At 38.9% G+C, this 22,518-nt stretch overlaps 1 protein-coding gene across 2 annotated transcripts in view; it reads left to right on the forward strand.

Moving 5' to 3' along the window:
* Positions 1-22,518, forward strand: part of TRAPPC12 (trafficking protein particle complex 12) — an 87,659-nt gene that overhangs the window by 57,651 nt on the left and 7,490 nt on the right. Inside the window, exons 8-11 of one of the 2 annotated variants that reach the window (XM_039331927.1) lie at positions 1,114-1,186; positions 6,078-6,269; positions 8,335-8,408; positions 20,095-20,193. In XM_039331927.1, the coding sequence (XP_039187861.1) occupies positions 1,114-1,186; positions 6,078-6,269; positions 8,335-8,408; positions 20,095-20,193 (438 nt within the window). The remainder of the gene's footprint in view (positions 1-1,113; positions 1,187-6,077; positions 6,270-8,334; positions 8,409-20,094; positions 20,194-22,518) is intronic. The other variant, XM_039331928.1, reaches the window with a different exon arrangement.

Raw genomic sequence — 22,518 nt, forward strand, 5'->3', positions numbered from 1 at the left:
CTAAGTCCAAAAGGCACTTACTGTATTCTGTTGTCTCCTCAGTACTTGTGGGAGGTAGACTAAGCTAAGAATGGGCTATGTTTCCTCCCCATTGGACAATGCTTTGAAATCTTCTAAGTCAGGGGTAGGCAATCTTGGCTCTTTTATGACTCATGGACTTCAACTCCCAGAATTCCTGAGCCAGGCAAGCTGACTCAGGAGTTCTGGGAGTTGAAGTCCACTAGTCATAAAAGAGCCAAGATTGCCTACCCCTGATCTAAGCAATCAAAGTACTGTACTTTTATTCAAGCTTACAACAATTTGTGATCTTACAAGCTGAATGCAGCCTATTAGACATTTATTCTGAAATCTCCATGTTCCTCCAGTTTCATGCAGGCTAAGAAAACTCTTCTACAGGCAACCACTGCCACTGGACAAGTGCTTTGTTTACTAATTCACAAGATTATAATCAAAACAAATTAGCATAATTCTGCTAATCTACTGGCTCATTTTTGCATAAACCAACCATTTCTTTTTTAAAAATATACAGTATTTCATCCTTTGTTTAAGGCATATATATCTTGCATTTTTATTTCCACCTGGGCAGTCCCTGGATTAAGAATGTCCAATTTATGAACAACTTGTATTTATGAACAAGCTGCCTATTACTAAAAATGGCAGTGTTCCCCTTTGAGTCGAGAAAACGCTGATGCCCCGCCATGTGTTGATGAACACTGAAGCTGCGCATTTTTAATATAAAGCTTGTTTTCAGCTGTTCGTGAAAACATTCAGTGGTTCATTGGCTCAAAGGAGAACGTTGTCCATCATTTTTAGTAATAGACCATCCATTTGTAAGTACAAGTTCCAACTTAAGTACAAATTTGAGTTAAAGACAAATTTAGGAATATAACTCATTTTTAACCAGGGATTGCCTGCATTGCAATACAGAAATATCCTCACATTTTGACTCTGATTAATCCTAATAATGCTGATAGATCCGTTCTGTAATATGCCCTTGTGACTCTTTTTCTTTTTATCTCCAGAATGTGATAAATGCAGCTGTTTGAGCTTAATGTGGGCATTGTTTCCTGACTAGAGTTTTAAAACTAAACACGGGTTGTCTATTCCCTGCAGATTTTAGCCAACTTGGAACATGGCTTAGCAGAAGATGGAAGCATGATCAACATTACACAGGAGAACAGGCAAGGTAGGTATCATCTAAAACTTTTTTTTTCCATAGACAGGGTATTTTTATCACTTGCTCAGAAATGGTCAGAAGCTCTTATAAGATTGCTCAGAAGCAGTGCTATTGTCGTTTCTGTAGCTTGTTCAGCCTTTGAAGCTATGCACTTGTACTCTGCTAAAATTCATTTTAATTGTATTGTTTTAATTAATATTTTAATTTTATTTATTTAATTAAATAAATTTATTAAATTTATTTATTTAATTTTAATTTTATTATAGCGATGCATTACATCAGATCATCCCTTAATATTTTGGAAAAAGAAAACGGGTGCTGTTGTAGAGTGACAAATGTATTATTAGAAAAAAAGTGATCGCCAAAAGAGTGTTCAGTCTTTTAAAAAGTCTAGCGTATTATCTCCCAAAAGTTCTTTCTGGGATTGGAGGATCTTGTTTGAACCAAAAGTGGCTTCTGATAAGTTAGTGTCTGCTATTTTTTTCCTGGTTTTATTTTTTGTTAATTAGTTAAAAACAAACAACAAAAATAGCAAAAACAAATGGAGACATAAACTTTATATTAGAGCAAAGGCTGAAGAGAAAATATGATTATAAAGAAATTAAAAAAGACAGAACAAACCCCCCAAAAGGAAAAAAGAAAAAAAATAGGAAAAAGCATTCTAGTAGTCTCCTTCTCTTTTCTCCCCTTTTTTCCTCCAGATATTTTTATGTTGTATTTGAAAATCTGCAGTTATTGCTTAGTTCATATTCTAAGAATCTTATCTTGCTGTGTGACATGCTTTATATAAGGGGCTCACTCTAACATCTCACAAGAGGTTAGCTATTTATATTTGCCAATAATTTCTCATCTATAAGATGCTTCTTGTGCTGAGAGCTACCGAAGTATTTTGGGACACAACCTGCGTTTGTATCTATTCCAAATTCTCCATATGGTATGTCTAACATAATGATTTTTAAAATCCACATTAAACTTAACTTTATTAAACTACAGAAATCCATACCTCCCAAATCTCAGGTTGTGTTCTTCTAACTCCAACAGCCTTCTCTTTCTCAGCAATGCTCAGTGTTTCATCCAATCCAAACTGCAAGCTGCAAAACACAGTTTTGAATCACGTAAAGCCACTCCTCCTCTTTCCTTTGCATATTATATAACACCTTATAATTAACTTGTTTTTTTGCCCTATCACACAAATTTCTGCCACTGTGTAAATGGTGAGGAAGACATTCATCTTTATCACAGAAATTCTATCCGACAACGACAGTTGTATTTTCTTGCATCTTAACATGTGTTTTTAACTTCACTCCATTTAATAGTTATTTTGAAATAACATACAATTCATAATGATACCCAAATATTTTACTTTCTTCTCAATTTTAAACCCATTTTATTCGTCAGTTCTGTTGATCTTCTGTCTTTCTGGTTTTTCTTAACCAGTTTTCTTAGCCAGTTTGGTTTAGTGATTAAGGCACTAGGCTAGAAAGCAGGAGAATATGAGTTCAAGTCCCACCTTAGCCATGAAAGCCAAATGAGTGACCTTGGGCTAGTCACCTCACAGGATTACTATGGGGAAAATAGGAGGAAGAAGCAGTATTGTGTATGTTTGCTGCCTTGAGTTATTTATAAAAATAATAAAGGCAGGCTACAGATTAGATAAATAATAATTTTTGTCTTCTGTTTGTTGATTTTAAAACCTGCTGGTGCACCAAATCTATTAATTTTCCCATTAATATTACAATTTTCTTTAAAGGAACCAAAATAAACAAGAGAGGAGAGATTGAGCATCCCTACCTTTCCCCCCCCCTTTTTTTTGTATCACAAGGCTTTCTTAGATTTCTATTAATAATTATTTGTGCTTTCTGTGAAGTATAAATTGATCTTACCATTTTATAAAATTCTCTCCAAAGTGCGTACCTTCCAAAACTTTGAACAAAAAAGCCCAGTTCAAATTGTCAGAAGCCTTTTCTGCATCTAAGAAAATCAGTGTGGTTTATTTTTCATTATGATTCAGTTGAAACCTCTGCTGTTTGAAAGTAAAAATCACACCTTCTATTTTGTCCTGTTGAAATGGAATCCTTTCCTAATCTGTTAGTCAAAAAAGTTTACTCTTTTCTCACACAAAATTCTAACAGGAATTTCTTTAAGCACAATTACATATGTATTATCAGTCTTCAATCTTGTATTAAAATGGTGCTTGAAAACTTGATCTTTTGTCTTCTTCCTGACAAAGGGAACCAAAACATCCTTTAGAACATTTCTTATTCTTGCAAATATTGTATTTATTTTATATATTTTATCAATTTCAGCCCCTGAATCCTCCTCATTCAGGTCCAAAAAGTTTGCTAAAGCTTTAATAACTTTTTTTTCTCTAACATCTTCACTAGAATTCTCTGGAAATGCTGTAAATCTCAAGTAAAGTTTCTTCATTCTTAATTCCAAAACAGCCAAATTATCTAGCTTTCTTTCCAACTCCCTGTCTATAAATTCTGACTTCCTCTCCAGAATTTCCACTTTGTCATTAATTCATTTTACATCGCCAGACACTTGTTTTACAGAGCTTTCCATCTTCTTAACTTCTTTCATTTCCTCTTTCATCTTTACAGCTCTTTCATCTGTTTTTTTTTAAGCTGTCAATTTAATATCAAGTGATTTTGCTAAATGTATTGCCCAGTTGTGCAATCATTTTGGCTTGTGCAATCTTTCTGGATAAAGGAGTTATTGTGAGATTTCCCACTTGTATTCTGGACAGCTATTCCTCATAAGCAGCCTGCAAGAAGTGAGAGGTTTGTGGTCAGCTAATGAGTTGAGTGCCTGGTGTCAATGGGCACCCTTTTTCCCTCATGTAAAACTGTAAAAGTTTTGGGTAGATTTTTTTGCTCTTTGTGTTTATGTTTCATAAACAAATCACATGACCACAATGGGTCATGTGATTAGGAGGGAGGAGAAGAGAGCAGGCAGTGATTTACCAAATTGCTGCCCTTTCCCAGATTATTTGGTGGAATTTTTCTAGATTTTTTTTTCTTTTTGGTCTATAGCTGAACCTGTCCCATTTTAGGGCTAGTTCTTCCATTTGCTATTTTAAAACTTGTTTTTTCTTCTCCTCCTGCACCAAATTGGGTCTAATTCTATTTTCAGAATAGAAAAGTCAGGATCAGAAAAAGAAAAGGAGGCGAGGTTGTTGTGCAGGAATACAAGCTAATTTGAGGCCTAATCCACATGGAGCTCCATTTCCATCTGTCCTGTTTGCCATCGTTTGCTTCCTAGAGACTATAATGGACGATCTGAAACTTGAGCTGGCCACAGACAAGAAGTATATATCGGAGGTGGTGGCCCTTTGAGAGCTATATGCAACGAAATTTCATTTTGATGTATGCTAATTGGTGTACATTCAAACTGACAATAAAGTTGTTGTTGTTATTATTATTATTTTCAGAGACATGGTCTGTTGATGACTGATCAAGAGTATTAAATCCCATTACATATTTTTTTTCCAACATTCCAGTTGGCTGGCAAGATTCAAACTTAAATTTATTGAAATACGATCAGTGACCCACCAAATTATTTTTAAAAATCCCTCAGAAACAGTGATCCTATTATAGTCATTGTCATGTTCATATAATGCTGAAAAATTAAGAATCCAAAATCAGAAAACGAGGAACCTTGACTAAAACACTAAAACAGCATGAAACATAAGATAAAAGAGAACTGCAATAAAAGAAAGGAGAAATGAAAGACTTCATACTGTAACTGCTCCACGATCAGAACATCTTATATCAGGGGTCTTCACACTTGGCCCTTTTATGACTTGTGGACTTCAACTCTCAGAATTCCTCAGCCAGCGTGCCTGGCTGAGGAATTCTGGGAGTTGAAGTCCACAAGTCAGAAAAAGGCCAAGTTTGAAGATCCCTGTCTTATATCTTCTTATGAAAATCACTGCTGAAAGAAACTGGTTGGAAAGAATAAAAAGTGTCACTTAACCAGCAACCTGAAATGGCTTTGGGATTAGCAGGCATTGGAAATATGCTTATTTTGTTTTACCAGCAGAGTGCAATAGCACTAATAAGGGGAAAAAATGTAAAGGTGATGAATACACTGATGATGGGACTGTGATGACCAGATATTTTGAAAGCTGCTTAAGACAGGGTGACCTTTGCTGACTGAGAGCTGCAATCCTATAAAACCTTGCTAGGGAAATTGATCTCATCATCTCCAATGAGGTTGATAGCACCATCCACTATAGCATGTCTATGCCAAAGAAAGTCTCAGTAAACTCTGTGGGGATTTACTCTTGGGTAAATATATGCATGATTGCGGTCTCTGTTTTTTTATGAGTAAATATATCTTGCCACAATATACAATTATCTTGAGATTGTTATATGGAGTAGACTTCTATAATAAGAGTTATATGGAATGACAGTTTTATTTCCACTTTGTACGGTTTACAAAATAGCAATGCTGGAGCAGTGCTAAAAGGCCCTAAAGTAGAAATTACCCTCTTCTACCCTCCTAGAATATATGAGCCAATTATTAGGAGAGTGATTCTGACAATAGTCATATTCACCAAATAATTGCTATCCCTCTGAAATTGGAGAAGGGAGCAAGGCTTCAAGATACAGAAGTTGAGGTAAAAACAGCAGTCGGCTAGATAAAGCTTGCTGCCTTGAGAGATGCCCTTTTGAAGAGATTGTGAGCTGCATACATTCTAAAATTCCCCACAAAGCTACCAGGTCTTCTTGGCAAAAGGGAGATCATTAAATCTAGAGTCTCTCCCATCCCACCACTTCACTATCTCTACCCAAACTTGCTCGGAGTATTTTCTGACTGCTCCCTGAGCTTTAGACCGGCTTTTCCCTCTCTATAATAGTGGGTTGTAATTCCTGCAACATCCCATTGATTATAGAGTTATGGATCATGGAGCCCAAGTCACCTAGAAGTCAACACCTGAAGGAGAACCCTTGTCCTTTGTCTGGGATGCTCCTGCTCTCTGTTCACGCTCCCCTTCGCCACAGCTGCTTTGCTAAGTTGAGCAGAGCTTGGCCAGGGATGAAAGGCAGCCAGCGGAAGCCGGGGAAGGAGCGAGCTTCAAGCATCTGTGAGTGGCTGTTATGTGCTTGGAGTGCAGTGGCATTACAGCTGTCTGTCTGCCTAATGTTGCCCAGAGGACACTTGTAAGGACTGATGGCATCTCTTCCCGAGAAGGGCAATCAGATCTTCTCCCTGCAAGGGGCTCGGCTGCACTTCTGAGCTACAGGGAACTTTCTGTGTGTGTGTTTTTGTTTGGTTGTGAACTTCACTGAAGAAAGCCCTTTGTGTTTTTGTTTTGCGAACTATGACTGAAAACAGCTTTGGTTTTTTATGGGATTAGATCTGCAGCATAATGTCCCTATTGCTGGTCTAAGTAAGTGTTGCGGAAGCCCGCTTGTGGTGTTGCCTCTCCTCAGTAAAGGAGAACTGCATCTCATTCTCCGTTCAGTGGGAAGAAAAAGATTTAGCATTGCACCATTTTCTTGGCAGCTTTTCTCCCTTTCTTTCTCTATCTTCTTCCTTCCTTCCTTCCTATCTGATACCCACTTTTTTTTTTGAAATACAGAAAAGAGGATTGGACAAATATACAAAAATATGGCCTAAAATTAAGAACTGCAGATAGTATCTATTGTCCTTATATAAGATGGCAGATTTTTTTTTAGCTAGAACTGAATAATATATTCTTACTTGTTTTTATATTTTTAATCATACATTTTACTAATTTGTGAGGACACAGAGCTTTTCAGATTCTTACCACATCTTAAAGGTTTTGCTCCATTAAAAAAAACCCGTTTTATACTGCCTTCATGCAACTCCCACCAGCGTTAATCTTGGTGACTTCTGTAGAGGCTTGAGCCCAGGTCTGCATTTTTACTGGTTTGCAGTTTGTTTGTTTGTTTTGCAGTGTGATTGGACAAAAAATATTATTTCATTTTTTTTAATTGTTGCTTACCAATACATTGGAGAATATATTTTCAGAATTGTCCATATTTACATGAACTCTAACGGCAAAGTGTCCTTTTGAATCAATCAGAATAAATACATTTCTGCTAGTCTTGGATAACGCATAGAAAAAAGGTTTGTAAAGCAAGTAAAAATATATTTCACAACAGGCAAAAAAACAGTGATGCTTATTTCACTGCAGTTCTAACTATTCTTTTCCACAGCCCTTTTTGCCATCCTATCCCATAGCAGACAAGACCAAGTATAGGGATGTCTGAAAGCAGTCAGATTGGTGACCTGATTCTATATTTTAATTTAAAAAAAAAAAAAAACAATTTTCACTGAAATGGGTGTAATTTCCTAAGTGCACCTAGAATTGCTGGACATGTTAAAATCCCCTTTGATCAGAGTGTTCATTTTGCAACATAATAAACACCTTTTCCTGGCAGGGCAGCCTTTGATCCCTTTAAGCTCTGCAAGATCTCCATGAGCCATGTGTTCTCTCACACGAGGAGCCAGCCTCTAAACCGAGGGAGTGAGAAATTGGCTGGTGCTACAGGCAGCAGCCTTTAAACCCCAGGAGCTGCTGTAGCGTAGGAGTGGCAGAGAAGCTTGGCAGGTTTTTCCAGTCTCCTAAGCCTAACACATAAGTGCAAGACCCCAGACCAAGATAGCCCTGAAACCTTCCTGCTCCTTGCCAAAAATGAAGTAGTGTTTTTTTGTTTTGGTTTTTAAGCATCAGTCAGTAAGAGAAGCGGAAGGGTGCACATTTAATGGCTTAAATCAGATGATTGCTCATCAGTAGTCCTAATTAATGACTTGGTGTATGCCTTTTCTGTCTCTCTCTCTCTCTCTCTCTCTTTGTCTTCCTCCCTGCCTTTTGTTCTCTTAAACGATTGCTTCCTTGCAGAATTGCCAGAGCTCAAAGCGGAGAGGTTGTTTCCCAGCTTTGTATTATGCTTCATTTATTCAGACAGTCTGTTCCTCTCCCCAATCAAGCCTCTCTCTATTGAATGGGTGCAGGTTTTTCAGAGCAACATGGCAGAATGTTAGAAACACTGTGCTCAAAATGTGGGGATGTTAACGAGGGGAAATTGTTTCAGTTGGAATACATATGACCGATAATTGATGGCTAGGGAAAGAGCTTCTAATTTATTTGTGCACATTCACAAGCTGCTCTCATTTTACAGCCTCTGTTCAGCTGTGGAGGTCACGTCTGGGCCGGGTGATGTACTCCACAGCAAACTGCCTGCTAATGATGAAGGTAGGTGGGTGCTCTTGCTGCAGATTTACCATATATACTCGAGTAGAATGTCAAGAGAGGCTGAAGAGAAGGTAGATTGCCGTTTGCAGTCATGGGGGGGCGTAGCTGGAGGTTCCTGCCGAAATCATTTTGGAGGTGAGAGAGCTGGCAACACAAAAGGACTGGATTTACAGGCTGCCACAGTTTTGTTTGGCTTTTGTATATTTGTTGGCAAGAGGTAGAAGCCAACTTGGAAGAATACATTTTGAATCAAGAACACGTTGATTCAAACAGTAGCAGGGTCAACATATCCCTTGTGTTCAGATCACATCCTAAAACTAGTGCCACCTATTATTCAATTATTGTGTTCCAATATTGTTTGTCCTGCAGACATTTACACTATCATTGATTTGAGATTTAGATGTGGTGGAGCCTAATATATACATATTGTGCAGCATCTCCATTTCTTTCTATTGCCGTTGGAAAAGAAACTGCAACAATACCTTTCCTGTTTTATAAATGCTCCCAAGCACAGAAATGTTTGGCTGCTAATAATACAACAACAGCAACAGATAATATCCATGAGGACTGTTTCACAAATCAGTTTCACCCCAAATCTCCAGAACTGTTTTCTTTTGACTTTACTTTTTTTTTTCCTTTTCACTTCTCTCTGTAGTAATAGCACTGGTCTCCACTTTCAAGTCCCAAGCTAAACCAGCTTGTTCTGCAATCTATAGGGACTCTATGAGGTTGAGTAAATTTCAGCTGAAATCTCTGTGAATGTTTGTAGTTTCTCTTTCAGGAGTACAATTAGTCTCCAAGTGAATTAATATCCCCTCATTTAATTTGTTCAGATGCCCTACTAAGGTCAGTGTCTTAATTTAATAAAGGGCTACGGACTAGTTCAAAAATTCATAACAACACTTTTCTTGGAGGAGTAGCTGAAGAAAAAAAAGCTGCATTTGACCAGTGCTGTTATTCAGAATCTCCCTACTTTTCAGTTTCCCTTTGCATGGCTAGTGTCACTTTGGAAGAATAAACATGATTTGTTATGAATTTCCTCCAAGATATAGATGAATGAGCATGCTGTCAGCCTTTACTTCCTTTTCTCAGCTGCATTTTGATTCTTGCCTGGAGGGAGTTGAGGCTTTCGAATCTGTCCAGAGAAGCATTTTTCTTCCCATCTGTCAATTTATGCAGATTTCCTTCAAAAAACAGTGGGAAGATGAAATTCAAGGACCGTTCAGCACTTCAGATTTGAGTCCAAAAAGCTGCTTGGAAGCATAGACATAGTCCCTTTCTACATCTCTTTCAAGCATCTGGATCTTTGTCTGGCTCACAGTCTTGGGAAAAGATGCAGCTGCTTTAAAGAAGACTACGTGCAGATTCAGAATCTAAAATGTCATAGAGCTCTATTACTTCTCTACAACCAGTTTATGCTGCCAGTAGACTCCCCAAGATCAGCAGACATCACAAGAAGTATAAAAATACTGTAGCCAGCTAATATAATTTTGCAAATCATATTGTTTGGTGTACTTCTTACATATGTTTGAATTAGCAACTGGTAAGATAGCTCACGTATACAAACACTAATATGATTACCAGATGAAATATACTCACTTAGAGCACTACAGGTAATCCTTGACTTACGACTACAATTGAGCCCAAAATTTATGTTGCTAAGCGAGACATTTATTAAGTGAATTTTGCCCCATTTTATGACCTTGTTGTTAAGTGAATCGCTGCAGTTGTTAAGTTAGTAACACAGCTGTTAAGTGAATTGGGTTTTCCCATTGACTTTGCTTGTCAGAAGGTCGCAAAAGGTGATCACGTGATCCTGGGACACTGCAGCCATCATAAAAATGAGTCAGTTTGCCAGCTGTCCGAATTTTGATCATCTGACCATGAGGATGCTGCAGTAGTGTGGAAAAATGGTCATAAGTCACTTTTTTCAGTGATGCTGTAACTTTGGACTTTGGTCACTAAATGAACTGTTGTGAAGTCAAGGAGTAGTGATCTTTGGACTTAGCTGTGAACTATTTTGTATGTTCACAAAATAGTTCACAATATAATAGCAGTATAACAAATAGCAGTATAACAAAGCAGTTGCAACTATAATACCATGTTTCCCCCAAAATAAGACCCAACTGGAAAATAAGCCCTAGCATGATTTTTCAGGACGCTCGTAGTATAAGCCCCACCCCAAAAAGAAGCCCCAGTTAAGATGGTCAGCCAGATGGATGCATTTAGTACTGTATGTCCCCCAAAATAAGACCTAATGGGAAAATAAGCCTTTATGCGTCTTTTGGAACAAAAATTAATACAAGATCTGATCTTATTTTCGGGGAAATACGGTATGGAGCTTACACAGGGTAACAAATTATTTGTGAAGAGGATTTCTAGTGTACTTGAGCACACTATTGCAAATTGCAAAAAAGAAAAAAAAAATGGTAAGTTTGCCCTTCCAAACTTCTTTTGGAAGAATGAAAGTATGTTTACAGCCACTTCCCGGGTCTAGGACAACTCGGTGCAGCCAACTCACCTCAGGACAACTCACTATGGCCAACTCACTGCAGGACAAGAGTTACACTAACATCGAAGAAATAGTGGAATAGAATCCTTAAAGAAAGGATGCCAGAGGAGGGACAAAATGAAATGTGAATAACAAAAATTGAAATATTTTTTAAAATTATTTTAAAGAATTGAATTGTTGAATTGTCCCATGGCACGTTGTCCCACGGTAAGTTAGCCGTGGTGAGTTCTGCAAAAAGCCTACTGCATGGAATTGTTTCCTTTCAAACTAATGATTGATAGATCGAAAACTACTATTTTTCAGTAGCCATTTGTATGGCTAGTACTCCTGAATTTCTATTTTAATGCAAATATTTGAGCATTTTCCTTGGAATGCACTACTGTTTCTAACAACCCTCAATAAACTGTGAAAAGCAGTTTTGATACTCTGGTAGCCACAATGTAGACTTTGCTCTCTTGAGCAAGTTGTCTAATCTGTAGTCTTCAGATCTACTATATCCATCACAGAGGAGTAGTTATTCTCTACCTTTGGATGAAAACTCTATGATATTTGACAAACAGATAGGTGTATTATAGAGCCTGGAATTTTCAGCAGCATAGGAATCCTGGAGGTATCATCATCCCAACTAATTTGGGGAATAGATAGTTGGAGAGATTAGATGGTATATATTAATAAAAGATGCTTTAGCAAAATAAGTCAGGAAGGGACAATAATTTTAAACAGAAAGGTTTCCTTGAAGAGTTGGAGTTAGGAGGTTTAAGGTGTGAAAAAAATGGCTCTGAAATGCACACATTTCGGAATCGGTTCTTTTTCTTTGTATTTAATTTTCTTACAGCGTCTCTTTTTAGTAGAAGCTGGACATCCGGTTTTCCCCCCTTGTATATAGTTTTTTTGTTTTGTTTTTTTGTTTGCTTGTTCCTTCACACAGCTCAATCTTTGTATCCCAATGCAATCTTGACTTTAATAAAAAGACATCTCTGAATGCAGATTTCTGAAACCATCTTATGAATCTAGCTTTCTGCCTGGTTTGCATAATGTTCAAGTGCTTAAGCTCTTTCTTAGTTTCCCTACAACTTTCTTTAGACATTGCCAAATGCATGTCATAACTTGGAGTTACTTTCCATCCACTCATTCCACCAAGAGCAAAGTTCACATAATACATTCAAAAGAGTACAGGTAGTCCTCAAGTTACGACCACAATTGATCCCAAATTTTGTTGCTAAGTGGAACATTTGTTGTGAGTTTTGCCCCATTTTACAACCTTTCTTGCCACGGTTATTAAGCAAATCACTGCAGCTGTTAAGTTAGTAACATGGTTGTTAAGTGAATCTGGCTTCCTCATTGACTTTGCTTCTCAGAAAGTCTCAGAGCTGATCACATGTCCCCAGGACACTGTAATGCCATGGTCATAAATATGAACCAGTTGCTAAGCATCTGAATTTTGATCACCTGACTATGGGGATGCTTCAGTGGTCATAAGGGTGAAAAACAGTACATTGTAACTTTGAATGGTCACTAAATAAACTGTTGTAAAAATCGAGGACTACCTGTACGATAAACTGAAATTTGAGGCATTAATACAATTCAGGGAACTGTACCCTTGTTGGGTTTTGTTTTTTATTTATTTAGGCCCTTCATACTCCCTTACACAGCTCCCAAACCATTTCTTTAACTTCAGAAGAATAAATGTGATGGGCTGAGGGGGATGGGTGGGCAAATATTCCAACAGCAAAGGTACTTTCAGTATTGTAGTTCTCTGCAAATGTACCTTCATCGTGGTAGGAAGCAAAAGCCCAGTGGAAATATGATTTGTAGCTGTTGCACTGACGTTGGGTATGTATGTATGTATGTATGTAGGTCTTTGGTTATTCGGGTTTTCTCCCACGTAAAATTGGAAGTGTCTTGGCGACGTTTCGACGAAGTCTCATTCGTCATCTTCAGGCTGGTGCTTTCGGCTTCGTGCTTCTAGGAGCAATGTGTGATTGTAGCTGTTTCCTCCTTTTAACTGCCAGTGGGGGTATGAACTGATTGGATGAGAGCTTGGTTGTGTTCTGATTGGATGGAGGTGTGTTCTGATTGGTTAGGAGCTTGGCTGTGCTCTGATTGGCTGGGGGGTTGGCTGTGTTCTGATTGGCTGGGGGAGTGTTCTGTTTGGGTGGGGGCTTTGTTGTGCTCAGGTTAGTCTGAGTTGCCGGGGGGTTTAAAATGGTGAGCTGCATTGCTAATTTTTGGCTTCTCTGATTATTCTGTTATTAAAATGTTCAGTTTGGGCGATAGTTCTGGTCTTTTTAAAGTCAATTTCATGTCCTGTGCAGACAAGGGCAATGCCACGGTGGTTATGAACACATCTGACTACCAAACCAAATTAACCAACCTACTCCAAGACTCTACATACAAACCCCTAAACACAGATCCTACCACCTACCTGGAAAAAACCACCAGATCAAAATAAAAGCCTCCCCCATTAGCGAAGAGATCCAGCAAAGAATCATTCCCAGAGAGAAATCATCCAGATGCCCTAAGCTCTATGGTCTCCCCAAGATACACAAAGAAGGAACCCCACTGAGACCCATAGTCAGCTCCATAGGCTCACTTCTACAAAATCTATCCAAATTTCTCGCCAAACAACTACAGCCCTATGCAGAATCCATCACCTCACACGTAAAAAATTCATTCCATTTCTTAGAGATCATAAAGAAACAAAACTTACAGCCCAGCGACCTACTCGTGAGCTTCGATGTCATATCCCTGTTCACCCAAGTGCCAATCAAAGAAGCCTTGAGAGCTATTCAAAACAAATATAATCCCCCAAAACACATCCTAGATCTGACCAACCATTGTCTATCCAACACATACTTCATCTATAATGGACAAAAATACAAACAAATAGAAGGAGCACCCATGGGATCACCCCTCTCACCTGTCATTGCAAACCTCTACATGGAACACTTTGAAACCCAAGCTCTAGAAAAATCTGAACACAAACCCAAACTCTGGCTCAGATACGTAGACGACACCTTCATAATCTGGCCATATGGAAAAAAAAAACTGGACAACTTCCTCATACACCTCAACAGCCTACACCCCAAAATACAGTTCACCATGGAAACAGAAGCTAATAACCAACTTCCCTTCCTGGATGTCTGAGTCTACAAGAAATCCAATGGCTCCCTAGGACACACCATCTACCAGAAGAAAACACACACAAACCGCTATCTGCACGCTCTCTCACACCACCACCCAGCACAGATCAACTCCGTAGCCAGACACTCATCTCTAGAACAAAATGCTTAGCTGATGAGCAACACCTAAAAACTGAACTACACACTCTCACTAATGTACTTACATCCAATGGATTCCAAAGAAATAAGATTACCAAACTAATCCAAAAAGAAACCCCCACTAAAATCCAAGACAGAGAACAAGAAAACGGCAAAGCCCTCCTCCCTTACATAAAAGGCACCACAGACAGAATCAGTAAGATCCTCCACAAACACAACATTAAGACAGCATTCTGACCAAACAGAAAAATATCCACCATCCTAAGAAACCCCAAAGATAAAATTGAATTAGAAAATCAAGGAGTATACGAAATCCCATGCACCACTTGTCCCACCACATACATAGGACAAACCAACAGAAGAATAAGTGCACGCATTGAAGAACATAAGAACTCAGTCAAAAAGAGGAACCAACTTCTTCCCTGGTCCAACACCTAAAAATCACAGGACATGAAATTGACTTTAAAAAGACCAGAACTATCGCCCAAACTGAACATTTTAATAACAGAATAATCAGAGAAGCCATCGAGATAGAAAAACGCCCACACAGCATGAACAAATGAGATGATACCTCCCGCCTACCAGCCATTTGGAAACCCACCCTGATTGACAAACGACTCCCTAACACAAAAAATGACACCAGACCCACACTCACAAAAACCACACAGGATGTCACCACCACACATCCACGCAAAAAGCAAACCCAAAGCCACACCGATGATGAGGCACGACCACAAACCAGAAGCCAGACCACAGCTGCATCATTAAGCACTTTAAACCCCTCTAATCCATACATGAAGCAAACTGACACCCACCATGAAGATGAGGCACGACCACGAACGCGAAGCCAAAAATTAGCAATGCAGCTCACCATTTTAAACCCCCCGGCAACTCAGACTAACCTGAGCACAACAAAGCCCCCACCCAAACAGAACACTCCCCCAGCCAATCAGAGCACAGCCAACTCCCCAGCCAATCAGAGCACAGCCAAGCTCCTAACCAATCGGAACACACCTCCATCCAATCAGAACACAGCCAAGCTCTCATCCAATCAGTTCATACCCCCACTGGCAGTTAAAAGGAGGAAACAGCTACAACCACACATTGCTCCTAGAAGCACGAAGCCGAAAGCACCAGCCTGAAGATGACGACTGAGACTTCGTCGAAACGTCGCCAAGACACTTCCAATTTTACGTGGGAGAAAACCCGAATAACCAAAGACCTACATACAAACACCCGCGAAAACCTCAGAAAACATATTTCTGAGGTTTTCGCGGATGTTTGTATGTAGGTCTTTGGTTATTTGGGTTTTCTCCCGCGTCCAATATATATATAGCGAGTAGACTTTTCCTTGTTGCCTTCCCATCAGTTCTGCTGCAATTGCAACTCTCTGGATCAAATTCAGATCACATCTGGATGGTGGGGAAGGGAAGGAGTCTCCATTCCTTATTCTTAAGGAACCCACTCAATTGGTCGGAGAATTTTGTAATTTATAACTGTCTAATAATGTGATGTAATTTGCAAAGTTACAATAATTACAAGAATGCACTTCTACAAAAATTAACATTTTCTGCATAAATCATAGGCCCAATATAATAGTGGAAAATATTTTCCTGCATTTCTTTTACATTTTAAAAATAGCTTGATAATAAAGTTAATTAACATTAACTGTCTAGAATTCCTATAAAACAGTATTTTCATGCCAATAAGACTTGAAATCAGACAAGTACAAATAATTAGGAGTGTATATTTACAAGAATTTGGTGCAGCTTTTATATTTTATATTTCTTCCAAAGAAGTCATTTAGTTGTCAGCTGTAATTTAATGTGTCATGAATAAATTAGGTTTCTCCTGGAATTGCTGTAAAATGCAGTGTGCTGCCATCTAGTGACAGCCCTCCCTCCCCTCCCCCCAAGGGAGTAGCATACATTGCATTCTTATGAATTGGGAAATCAATTTCTTTCTAATAAAAAGCACAAGTAGATTACTAAGAATAAAGAATAAAATGAGTGAAAAATGCATATTTTATTAATTGGGCAGTGATCTGCATTGGAAGGAGTCATTTGGGCCATTGGTCCCTCAACCTTTGGGTTCAGCTGTCAAACTGCTCTTTACTCTTAGGACTTTTTTTTTTTCTTTCTGTTGGTCAGAATCTGCCTTCCAGAATGCAAATGCATCACTCTGTGTCTTAAACTCTAGAAGACAAGAAAACAGGAGTTGGTCTCTTGCATGACGTCCTTTCACATATTTGAAGGATGTTATCATATTCCTCCTCAGATGTCTTTCCTCAAAGCAAAAGCTATCCGGCTGCTTTCATCTCCTGTCATCTTTGTTAGCCCTTCTCAAATCATGTTCCATGTTATTTGATTCCTCCATCAGACGTGGTGGCCAGAACTGGACACGGTATTCGAGGTAGAAGAAGAAAGCCGTGCAACTTCCCGCCACAATTTGAAAGTTATATTTTAGTTCATACTGCCTAAAATCGGGTCTGTTTTGCCACATCTCACAATTTTGATTCATCCCCTGAAATTAATTATTGTTCAAAAATATTTTTTTTCATATGTAATAGTATCAAACCAAATATTCTCCCATTCCATGCCCATAAGTTTGATTTTCCTTTTTTAAACGAACTACAGATTTGTCTGCTGGACTTCATTTGGTTGCTTTCAGCTCATTCCTCAAACCTACCAAGATTGTTTTGAATTTTATTTCTCTCCTCTAGTGTTTACCTGTCTCACTCAATGACATTTAATAATAATTTTTTCCACTTCTTAGCACCAAAAGGACTTGAGACTTGTGCCACCCTATTCAATATCTCTAGCCAATCTCTGGTGATAAAAGTATTGATGTATGAGGATGAGTATGATTTTCAAGCTAGTTATATGTTCAGTTAGTCAACATGCTACTCCGCCCACATTTAACTAATTACTCGATATTTGGTGCTTAACCAGATATTTTGCTTGAATCAAAATATATTACATTCCACATTCTGTTAAAAGAGATACCTGATAAACTGATTAGGTATGAACTCTAATACAAGTAGTCTTCATTTAGCAACTGCCTCAGATAGTGTCCATTGAGAAATGAAACAGTAATAAATGGTAATAAAAAATAATAATTTTCTGATCAATGGACACATTTATGACAACAAAAGGCTTCAGTGTAAAACTGATTAAGATTTGGTCAGTTTTAGACAGTAGGTGTTAACTGGCAGGTTATAATTTAAGGTCATAGAGCTGAGATTGTTAACTTGAAGTTAGCACTGCCCTGGGGAGCAAAGCAGCTCAGGAAGAGTTAGCTTGTTTAAGTAATTTCTCTGTCCTGTAAGGGGACAGAACAGGGGGAAAAATGAGACAGGCGCAGGGCACTGTATGAAGGGACTTTAATTGAATGAGATGGCAACAGTCAGCAATCTTTGAAGCATATCTTTCTCACACAGAGACACCCAAACACAAACACACATACATAGAGACACACAGTTCACTTACTAACTATTTTTCCTGACCAATTGCAGTCACTAAACAAGGACTACCTGTATAACAGGAGCATATAATTTAGATGCAGAGAGCAAAGACCACAGCCTGGCTTCAGGAAATAAAGAGAGATGCAGAAATTAGATTATGCTTTCTTTACATGAAACGGCTCACAGCTTAAAATGAGAAGAGCTATTAATTGCCTATCATCACATTCATAAATAAAAAATTATGTTCATCACACTACAAAAATATACTCCGTATTAATCATAATGTGGAGTGGAGTTGGAAAACAACTGTCTGTATGGGTTTGAATACTGAAATATGAGCTCTCCAGAGCAAAAGATGCATTTTTGTAGTCATCTAACCTTTTTGTTCTCTTTCCACCTCTCTCTTGTCTTTGTTATCAACCAATTAAAACAGGAGACTCGGTCTCTTCTAGTAAAATGTAAGGCTGGTGCTTAACTACTTCCCTTTAATTTAGATTCACCTTTCTAATATAAAGGGGACATAGAACATAAATCTGTATACGATTATGTTACAGCAGAATTGCTTGGCTGCGGAATGGCTCTTGCCCCTGCTATATAAACAGGAAAAAGCAGACTGCAAGGAAGGTGGGGGTGGGCAAATCAAAAATGTTATGACTGCCTTGGCCTTAAAACTGGAAATCAATACTGTAACTGGATTTTAAAGAACGCTTTGGTGCTGCCTTAATCCTTTTTAAAAGAGAGACATTAGTCTGGATTTCTTTGGGCCAGGCACTCTCTCTCTCAGCCCAAACCACCTTATAGGATTGTTGTTGTGGGAAAAATAAGAGGAGGAAGGAGTATTGTGTATGTTCATTACCGTGAGTCATTTATAAAATAAAGGCGGGATTAGATAAAATTTTCTGATTGTACTTGTAATTTTCATTAATTGACTTATCCAAATACTACTCATACTCCCCCTCCCTCCACCCCCAATTGGAGTATCCCTGTATGCCATGCCTCAGTGGAAAAGCTGGTGAGTCTGCCTGAAAGCAGAGTAGGTGTTAGGGCTTTGCATCTGGCAGCATCTCTGTTGGAGAAAGGCGGAGAGAGGAACAGATGGCAGGAGGCACCTTACTGCATATGGAGTTTCTGTGTCTGAAGAATGCATTTAAAGCCTCCCCTCCCCTCTCGGGTCTGTTATGGCCGCAGCTAGCCAGAGATCCACACCTGGACCTGGACCTTCCAGAGAAACATGTAATACAATGTTGGGAACAACTGAAGGGTGTGAAGGAGAGGGGCAAGAGGGAGGCAGGCAGGCACAGGATCCTTGCCAGGTATTTGCAGAATTGTTACCTCCAGGCCTGTGTGCAGAACTATGAAGCCCTTTCTATAATAGAATTTCTCTGTATTTGCTCCCATTCAGGGTACTTAATTTTTAATCTCCGATCAGTGCCTGTTTTGTGGTGTTTTATTCTAACCCAGCCTGAGTTTAAGAACTTGTCAGATTAGAAACACAATACATAAAAATAAAAGAATGGGAGCCCAATCATACCGCTTCCTCATTGGTGTTCTTAGCTATTGAAAATACGTTTGCAGAATTAATTTTCCAGCACTGAAGTGATTTTTGTTCTGTTTTTTTTTTTTAACTGAATTTTTGAAGACGCACATTGAAATGGAGACCAAGATATCTCCATCAGGAAGCTTATACATGATGAACAGATAGACATTCCTAATTGCCCCTTTTTAAAAAGGCATTCTTCAGAAGCATTGAGCAGTAATCAAAAGGAGGAGGATGGGGGTTCCTACTCTTTCACTGAGCCCCCCCCCATCCCAGCTCCGCTGAGCTCATTTGAAATTCCCTTCATTTAGCTGTAGCAACGGCTCCCTCATGAAGCAACACATAAGCTGTGGCTATTTTCCCAGCATGAATAATTTTCAGAGTGTTGGAAATCTGGCCGACAGAGCAGTTGGCACCATAGAAGAGGTTTGCTTCCCTTGCAGAACGATAAGGAACAATTTGTGTCTGTGTGCCTATTTGTACACGTGTGTATGTCTTTGTGAGAGAGGGAGAGAGAGGAAGGAAAGAGCCAAAGGATGCTTATTGTGATCCTGGCAGATGTAAAACTGTTGCTTGCCGAAGCCTCCCTGAATTTGATTCAACTTTGGGGCTGCTTTGTCCTATGTGCTGTGTGCCTGCAATAGAAGCAGTGAAACATCTCTCTCACATGGGGCTGTCTCTTCTTGTGTGTCCGCTCCCTCTGCTAGGTGCCAAGAAAATTGGAAATCTTGTCATTATATTTTCAGGCGCGGTCTCCTTCCCATTTTGAAGATTTCTGCTTCCATCTGTTTTATCATGCACGTCTACAGCTTCACTCACTTTAAGGTATATGAAGTACAGAATAAATGTTGACTTTGCCTCCCTCCCCCTTTGTGCTTGCTTTTACCCCTTAGGACTATGTGCTTGCTGTGGAGACATATCACACCGTCATGAAATATTACCCAGAGCAAGAGCCTCAGCTGTTGAGTGGAATTGGAAGGATTTTCCTGCAGGTATGTACCTGATTCTGAATAATGCCACATGAAAGCCCTGCTGAGCCCCATCACATTAGTATCAACATAGGAGAGGTTTTAAAGTGCCCTAATTTTAGATAGTTAGATGGGTGAATTCTGCCGTTCCGTGAAACAAAAATAATGACAAAGTATTGCTGAAAGATGTAAAACAGATGGCTGCATCAGTACCAAATAAGTCTAGAAGAAAATATGAGGTGAATGTTCTTACAGATCAGGGAGAACTTCCTAGGCTTGTCCACCTAGCTTCTTGCTATTCCAGAATACCTTCAATTTAAATGTAATGAGCACTCTGTCGGTTATTATTGAATGAAAATGTAGTAGTTGAAACAACAAACTCTCTAAACTCATTGAATTATCTGGTGAGCATTGTTTTGCAGACTAGCTGTTCCCTATTCAATAAGAGTGCTGGGTATTTGACATTTTCCACTCTGTTATAAACACACAGACACTGAATGATGAATGGGGTGTAATAAATAGGCCACATTTTTCTATGGAATTCATGAAAGTAACTTTTCATTCCCCAAATTGCAATGCCAAATTCTCTGTAGTGGTCCTCAAGAGAAAGAAAAGGACCCTTTTGCCCTCTTAGCAACAGGCAGCCCTAGCCACATCATCTAATCAAGGCAAGGTGTATAGTTCACATAGCCAGCCAAATTATTTTCACATAAAGGAAGAAAATCCTTAACATTTCTCCCATTCCTGTACAGTAACAAGCAAATATTAACAATAAGTTGCCTGAGGTGCTGTCTCACTTTGCCTGCTTCCATTTCTGTCACAAACTTTTTTGATAGGAAAATTTATATTTTGGTTCCCTGTGGCACTGGTGCTTTTAAAAAGATCAATGCTTCTTCAGCATGAAATCTGTGCTTCTCTTGTTTTCTGCCCCTGTGACTTTATTACCAAAAGAAAAGTTCTGTTTTCTGCATAATAACAAACACAAGAAGGGATATTTAATTGCCCCTTGTTACCTCAGCCATATTGAGCTTGCTGCTGACAGTTCACTGAATCAGTCAGTTACAAATGGAGTAACACTGAATCAGACCATAAACCTTCAAGACGTTTCAGCTGAAATTTAGTCACTTGTAAGATGGGATGGGACAATCCACTTTCTTCACAAGTGGAGACTCCCAAGAAGGCCCCCAAGATATTTTTATAATTTTATAATATTTCAGAGTTTCCTCATTTTTATAATTAAATTGAAGTTTAATATTTGATTATTGAATATTTTAATATTTGGTTTTGAATAATAGGTATTAGGCACTTTGTAATAAATTCTGGGAGGTGGCTGGCAATTAGAAATTAATTCATTCAGAATACGGTAGTAATAAAACCTGTTGTAGTTGGTAAAAGCTGTTGTAGTTTGTAAAATCGTTATGAAGGATAGCTTTGGGATGAAGCACTAAAGCTCTTGAAAAATAAAAAGGAACTTGGCCTGGCATCAGAATGACACTAAGATAAGGGATGGATATGACGTATGAGAAAGTCCCCCTTTGGAGGCTCTTGAGAAGGAAATTCAGAAAGAGATCTTGAGGCTGAGGAGTTCCAGATGGGGGAGTCATCTCCCAAGTGTCCTGTTCCCAAGCCATGAAGAATGAAATCCAGCCTCTACAATTGGGTTAGATGGCAAGTACACCGAAGGAATCTGTAGCATTTGGATCAGGGCAAATTGCAAAGAAATGTCTCTTTTAAAAAAAAAAAAAACCCAGTCCTCTTTTGATTAAAAGAATATTATCATTAGGTGATTCACATTGAAAATAGCCTGTCGCGGGCAGAATATTAAAACATTTGTCAAATCATTCTTCGAAAAACTGCTTGTGTCCTCTTACGTTGACGAACAGAGTTGCAATCCATCAAGTAAAATAGACGAGGTTCCCTTTAGGAGACTGTTCTGAAGAGAGGAGCTGACTTCTCAACATCGCTCTTTCTCTACTAAGAGCCATCAGAGGCTGGTTTGCTGAAAGGCAAGATTCCCAACCTTGGGTAGGATGCAAGGAGACTGCCTGATGTCTCCGAGGAACAATTTGTCTATCCAATTCATAGAACAGTGTTAACAGGCTCTGAAGGGACTCCGGTCTTCCTCAATTCTTGCTCTTATCAGGGGCCTTGGGGGAAGAAAGATTATTGGACATTCTTGAATTAGTGGTTTTACTGTCATAGTGGGACCTTTTCCTTCCAGTGCAATAGAATTGAAGACAAAGCCCAAGAAACCCACTGGCTTGCTTACATAACCTTGAACAATAACACTTGAAAAGCCTGTGGCTTTACAAAGGGGTCTGGAATCGTGGCATCACGGAAGCCGCCTCT

Source organism: Crotalus tigris, unplaced genomic scaffold (genome assembly GCF_016545835.1).
Source record: "Crotalus tigris isolate CLP2741 ecotype Arizona unplaced genomic scaffold, ASM1654583v1 scf7180000024439.5362192, whole genome shotgun sequence".
Classification (NCBI taxonomy): domain Eukaryota; kingdom Metazoa; phylum Chordata; class Lepidosauria; order Squamata; family Viperidae; genus Crotalus; species Crotalus tigris.